This window comes from Adiantum capillus-veneris, chromosome 7 (genome assembly GCF_014529385.1).
Source record: "Adiantum capillus-veneris isolate H3 chromosome 7, ASM1452938v2, whole genome shotgun sequence".
Classification (NCBI taxonomy): Eukaryota; Viridiplantae; Streptophyta; class Polypodiopsida; order Polypodiales; family Pteridaceae; genus Adiantum; species Adiantum capillus-veneris.
The window spans coordinates 94,744-101,493 of NC_140937.1; the positions used below are offsets into that span (position 1 = coordinate 94,744).

The window sequence follows — 6,750 nt, forward strand, 5'->3', positions numbered from 1 at the left end:
GGCTCTCGTAAGCAATCACATGGACTTCTTGCATCAAGACCGCACCCAAACTACGACCACAAGCATCACAATATTTTTCAGAAGACTTCTGCAAGTCCGGCAAAGTCAAATTTGGTCCTGTAGTCAATTTCTTGTTCAATGTCTGAAGGCAGTCACCTCTGTGGATCCCCACGAGAAAGGGACTCCTTTTTGTATCAAGATATGCAAAGGGGAAGCAACCTCTGCAAACTTTCGTATGAACCGCCTGTAGTACGAACACATTCTTCAAATCGGGCCAATCACCTATAGTCTCTATCTTGGCCGAATCCACTTGCACTCCTGTTGCTGAGACAAAGTGTCCCAAAAAGTCTCTGAAGCAGATGATCTCTGTGTTTTGCCTCATTCTTGGAGAAACAATGATATCATCAAAGAAAGTGCCAACAAATAGCCTGTACTCTTGAAAAATCCCGTCCATCATCTGGTTAAATGTCGCAAGAGCATTGTTTAAGCCAAAAGGCATCACCAAAAACTCAAATAATCCAAAAAGTAGTCCGGAAGGCTGTCTTGCTAAAGCACGAGGATCCTTGTAACCTGTCGAGTATATCATCGATCCTAAATATCAGAAATCTGTTCTTGATAGTGATTTTGTTGAGAGCTCTATTATCGATGCATATTCCCCAAGATCCGTCTTTCTTCAAATCCAGCAACAGTGGAGAGCAGTACGGTGAAGTACTAGGCTGGACAAGACCCTTTTCCAAGAGGTCTTTCATTGGATTCATAATCTTTTCATTTTGTACTTGGCTCACACGGTAAGGTGGTCGGTTCGGTGGCGTGCTTCCAGGTATCAGATCAATGGTCCGATCTTCAGGCCCTCTGAAAAACAATCGGCATGAGTGTGGAGAAAAATCTTGGCGTTCTTTTGATCAGGTCAAAACATATTCAACCTTTATCCATCGTTCAATTCTCTCCCAAAAGAAGGTGTAAGTTCATCAAGTACAATCTCTGAGCCCTTCATTTATCAAAGTCGCTTTCTCGGCCCGGTAGTCAACCACGACGTAGTTCTTGTGGTACCAAGGGATCTTGAGTAGAATGTCAGTCGTGTGCCCTGAACACCCTTATCATTGCAAACGAAGTTTGCCAATGCTCGGTGTAATGGCAACATCCCATTCGGGTGCCAGTCGAACTACCTCCGCTTGTGGCTTGTCGGGCGTAATTCCAAATCGAGCCGCCAATTCCAAGTAAAAGAAGTTGGCCTTGGCTCCTTCAAAAGAGCTTCCTGCTTCTTCACTTTGCCCCAAAAGCAGCAAAGATTTGGTGCAGGTCCCACGCCATGTGGTACCAGTTCTGCTTTTCTATCTGCCTTTTCTGCCACGTTCCTCAACTGCTCTCAAACTCTTATGCCTGTCCTCGTCTTTATCATTGTGTTCTTTTTGTGCCTTTTTAGGGCACTTCGCGGAGATATGTCCATGTTCCCCGCATCCAAAGCACTTCCCCTCTCTGCTGAAGCGAGCTCTCTTCTCAGGAGTAAGCTTGGGTCGTGCATCCTTTTTCTCTGGGTTGCTCTTTTTCTTTCTACTTTCATTCCCAGTAGTCTGTTCGGCTCGTTGTGTCATGGCCTCATTTGTGGGGTAGGTCAGACTGCCAGAGTGAATGGCAAAGCCCCGCTTCGCATGACTCATCAACTCCTGAATAGAAGCTGACTTCTGTTCCAAGCAATGATCTTGGATCTCTGTAGGTAGACCCAAGGTAAACCGCTCAATCTGTTCTCCGAACGAGATCTTCTTGAATGAAGAGGCGGGTAGAAAAGAGCTCCAGAATCTTTCACAGTAAGCATTGATTGTATCTTTCTTGGTCATCCAAAGATGGTTCCAAGCAGCTCGTACATCTCGTTCATATTCTTGCGTCAACCAAGAAGAAATAAAAAGCTTCTTAAATTTCAGCCATTTAACTGGCGCAGTCTTGTTTAAAAGAAGCGTGGACCACAAAGTACGAGCATTCCTTTTAAAGTAAGAGGCAACTCTCTGAATCTTGGAGTGCTCTGAATAGCGTCCTCCTGCGAAAGCGATGTCAAACTGCTGTATTAAAGACAAAGCCTTCGAAGTATCTGAGTATCCTGAAAAAGTATTAAACTTAATCGAGTGGCCACCTTCCTTAAACTCTCTGACTTTCTTGCTTTTATCTTCGAGAAAGTCATACTGGTTGGCTTTGTAAAAATTCTTCTTATTCGCATAAAAGTTTCCATCATCAGAATCTGAGCTGTTTGTAGACGTGTCCTCAATAGAATTGTCAGTCTCGCTGGGCGAGATTTAGCCTTTTTTGCCTTTTTCTTGCCCTTTCCGAAGCTTTGTTTCTTGCTTCGCTTGTTACCTTTTCTGTCTTCTTCGCTCGAATCTGAAGAGCTAGAAGAATTGTCAGATGAAGAAGAAGAAGAAGAAGAAGAAGAAGAAGAACTGGGTACTCCTTCAAATTGAACACGCTTCTTCTTTTTCTTTGCCTTGTCCAATGTCGACTGGCGACTCAAATATCCCGGGAAGTCACTGCCTTTCTTCTGCTTTTTCCCATGCTTTTTGGCTTTCTTTTGCGCGTCAAAAAGCTGAGCAACCCGTGCATCAACCACCTCTTGTAATTCCTTCTCTGAGTATTGTTTGTGATCAGAAGGTTTCTTGAGAGCGGGTTTCGGGGGTGTAGTGGTTTTCTGCCACCACTGTGCATGCACTTCCTAAAAAGAGGTCTCGCTCATATATTTTGCCAATTTTGGATCCTTCGCAAAACTGAGCATCATCTTTGTTGCGTCGTCGATCAATTTACGACGCTTCATCTCTCTTTGCTCTGCCTGAGTAGGCCGAGGCGGGCCATACTCTCTGTGAGAATCTTCGTTGTGATCCCTGCCCGCATCTCCAAATGCAGAGGGAGTCGACTGATCCTTGCCTGAAGCCATAGGTGCCGCGGAAAAAAAAATTGGGGATCGGATTTCCCGTAGAAGAGAAATCGGCCGTGCTCTGATACCACTGTAACAGACTTGGACACCCCAAGTCAAGAATCAATCGCGACAGCACCAAATAACCACTTCAAAACAATTCATAGATCACAATAGATTTACACTGGCCCGGCGAAGTTCCGTGCCTAGAGATATTGGCCCCAAAGACTGGCGCCCCTTTCGGTATTTCTTGATGTATTTATCAATGTCAAAGTACAAGAGCGGTTAGGGTTTCACTCTCAGACTCTGCGTCCAGATGCTCTGTAGAGTGAGCCCTAAACCGTGTATATAAAAATTACAAGGGATGCCCAAAAGCAGAGCCCCAAAAGCTTGAAAGCAAAAGCAGATTCTCTCTCTCTCTCAATGAGAGTAAAAATAAAGCAATTCAACTCTCTCTCTCTCTCTCATCCAATTCTTTTCGTAGCTAAAAGCCAAAAGCTGGGACTTGCATCGCTCAAAAATAATAAAATTTTGCTTTTCCACCTCCGCAATTTCCGGAAATTAGGCTTTTTGGCAGAAATTAGGATTTTGCAGGAATTTTAGGGTTTCTGGCAGAAATTAGGGTTCCTGCTGTCGGTAGCCATGTCATCACTTTGTGACAAACACAATGGAAACAATATAGAGCAATGGAACAAAGCAAACTCAAATAACACTCCAAACTCAATGGAACTCGACTAACTCATGGAACCAGTTCTGTACTGGCTAGCAACACACTCAGCTCCAAGCCCAGGACTCATAGGTACAATGGGGGTGTCGAGGCTCCACTCCGCTGGGAGTGCAATTGTGCAAGTGCTAGATTGAACACATTCAACGACTTACAAGACGTCTAGGAAGCATACCACGATTAAATCAAACTGAGCATATGTACAACCATAAAGGGCAGCCAACTGCTAACAAAAGTATCTCTGCCAGTTCAGCTACTCCTATCTCCGAACTGTGGTGGCTGTGAATTGGCCACGGTGTCCACTCGACCACCACTCCCCGTGTCTGCCACATGCCAAGTGTCACTGCCTAGGCGAGAGTCCACCCAATGTGAACTCAAGACCAACTATAATTGCCTGTCTGGTAACTTGCACTGTAGCCCTGCTACAGCGGTAAAGTCTTCTAGCGTAATTATGCCATTTGCAGGGGGGTGGCCGTATCTACTCATAAGAATGGGCCACTCATCAAATGGATGGACTCCCAAAAAGCGTGGAACGTTTGACCAACCCCCAAATGACATAAAAGCCATGCTAATGAGGGGTCAGCCAAGGACATCAACTAGCCATACGACATACCAATAAGCACATGAAAAAGGCATCCATCTTTGGGTACTACACCCTTGGAGCTTGTTTTAGGTTTCGTAGTGCCTTGTGCAAAAGATTTCTGACTGAGATGTAGCCCTCTCCTTTATTCTTTGGTAGTATTCCCAGCTGCCGAGGTGACTGACGTTTAATATGTTGTGTTTTGCCTTGTGTAGTTAAAAGTTTGTTTTCCTTCTCAGTTGACTGTAACTTTGTTTCATTGCTCTGGTACAATTAAATTGCACTATTATCTGTTGATTTGTGGAGGGGCCTGTAGTATGTTTTGCAGGTAGTGGCGGCTGGATTCCATAAATGATGTGGAAAGCTTTTTGTTAGCTTTGATGAAGACTCGACATGCATGTTTAATACGAGACTGATGCTGGAGTTGCGTTTTATAACGGGGGTCGGTCTTGTGTGTGGAACTTGGTAGCATTCACCGGCTGCTTGGATAGAGTCTAGGATTCTGACTTATACAGCGATTTAGTGCAGCCGCTAATATTGTTCGTCATGCCTTGGGTGTGTATTGTGTGCACTGATTTGGGGAGAGGAGTCGTGTGCATATGACATTTTTGGCAGAGATATGGTCAATCACTATCAACACGTTGGGGGAGTGTGGGACTACTTAGCTACTCTCGCTTTGAGGATTGCGGAGGAGAGGGCACTTCTGTGAGATCTGCTCCAAATATCTCATCTTTGGAGGGAATGGGTATCCTAGATGGGAGTTTGTAGTCCTGAGTCCTCAGTGATTCCTATCATTTCTATCAGTCATTGGTATCATTTCTATCAGTCATTGGTAACCTATATATCTCTCTTTATGTTGACTTTTGTGCTTATGGGCATCCAATGTCCTCACAGATCTCCTGGCAGGAAAAAGCCAAAAACAGTCTTGGGAAGCCCAACGATGCAATTTCATCCTGGACACTTGATAATAGTAGTAATTTCAAATGCTGGGCTAAGGACACTAAAAGTTTAGTAATGTTCCCATCAAGTTCAGTATGATAATAACTATCAGCAATACAAAGGGTTTCCTTTCTATGAAGTATGGAAGGCAAGAGTATTGATGTCTCATCCACAAAAGCAGTTACACATATCTCATTGTACATGTGTGAGTTTGACTATAGAATCTTGAACTCGTAGATAATATGTTAAAATGGCAAAGAAAACTCTGAGCTTGATTTGCTGAATTAGGATATTGCAGCGGCTGTTGCAAGGAGTACAATAGAATGGGAGAGGGCTCTTCGCTGTCTAAAACATAGTCTACGAGCTATTCCTTCTTCGGATTGGTGGAGAAGAGTCCTTATATCTGCCCCTCGATTTTCACAACAGCAGACAAATGCACCACGCCCAGGGTATTTTGTCTCAAGCATGCCAAGTTTTGCATTTACAGCAGAGATGACATGTGAAGCTGTGGTGGATCGAATTTTAGAGCTTATGCAACCTGCTACTTCAGGCATGAACACTTTGTCTGCGTATTGTTGTGCTTCTGTAACACCTATGTATATTTGCAACAGAAATATGCATGTCTTTTGTTTAATCTGTAATTGATTATGATATTGGTAGGAGTTGTCGTCAGGTAGAATGCCTTGTCTACAGAGTTGAATTCCTTCCATTTCCTGAGTCATGCTGGTTTCCAAGTGCTTGAGGTTGATTGTTTACAGTCCTCTAAGGATTCTCTGGCTCTATGCACAGTTTACATTCTTTTGGAGAAAAGTATTGGAATAATACTTCCTGTGCTATGTGAAGTGGGAGTTAAGTACAGTGTACTTCTTTTGAAACACACAGGCCACATTAAATCTCTATGTTTAGCTTGGTAGTTGTTTCTTTTGTGAGGTTATGGGTGGACACACTGCATTCAAAATTTGATTATGGATTTACATGATATGACTGCCAGCATTGCTCTGACCCATGAGTAAGTATTATCATGCCAATCTTGCTTTTAGACCAGTAAACGTTCATTAAGTCTGAAGTCTTGATTGGGTGGCTAAATGCAGGTAACACATCTACTCAAAGTCCGGATGTAGCAGGTGAACGTTGGCAGGAGTGGCTTTCATTCGTTGATCTTTTCTTCTTTCTTGTGCGGCATGGATACCTTGAGATTCTTGAATTTATTGACATGCTGGCAACATACTCCAATGGCGATCAATCTATTATAAGGACAAATCATGTGACATGGCTCCTTGCACAGGTGTTTCGGCTGGAAACTGTAACCACAGCCATGAGCAGTGATCCCAAACAGGTAATTGGAAAAATATCCCACCCTATTCTGAATGTGTAATACACTTGGGCTTGATGCTATCCCCATGATTCATTACTCTGGTTTCAAGAGTATGGTTGGTTAATTTTTTTTTTTCTTAGAAACTTGAAATCTGCATTGGAGTTAGCATGCACACATTAACCCGTTTTTATGGGACAAGCGTAAAAGTACAGCGTTTGTTGCATAGATGCCTTTGTGGTTCTTATCCAAATATCTCGTAGTGGTGGACCATGGTTGCATACAATTTTCAAATGCCG

The 6,750-nt window shown here is 43.5% G+C and overlaps 1 protein-coding gene across 1 annotated transcript; it reads left to right on the forward strand.

Moving 5' to 3' along the window:
* The first annotated feature begins 4,523 nt into the window (after nucleotides 1-4,523).
* Nucleotides 4,524-6,514, forward strand: LOC147453341 (mediator of RNA polymerase II transcription subunit 23-like). Its single transcript, XM_086517107.1, has 5 exons — nucleotides 4,524-5,032; nucleotides 5,107-5,216; nucleotides 5,321-5,342; nucleotides 5,428-5,689; nucleotides 6,231-6,514. Exons 1-5 carry the CDS (start codon nucleotides 4,955-4,957, stop codon nucleotides 6,512-6,514), a joined length of 756 nt encoding a protein of 251 aa, XP_086373233.1. The 5' UTR covers nucleotides 4,524-4,954.
* The last annotated feature ends 236 nt before the right edge of the window (nucleotides 6,515-6,750 follow it).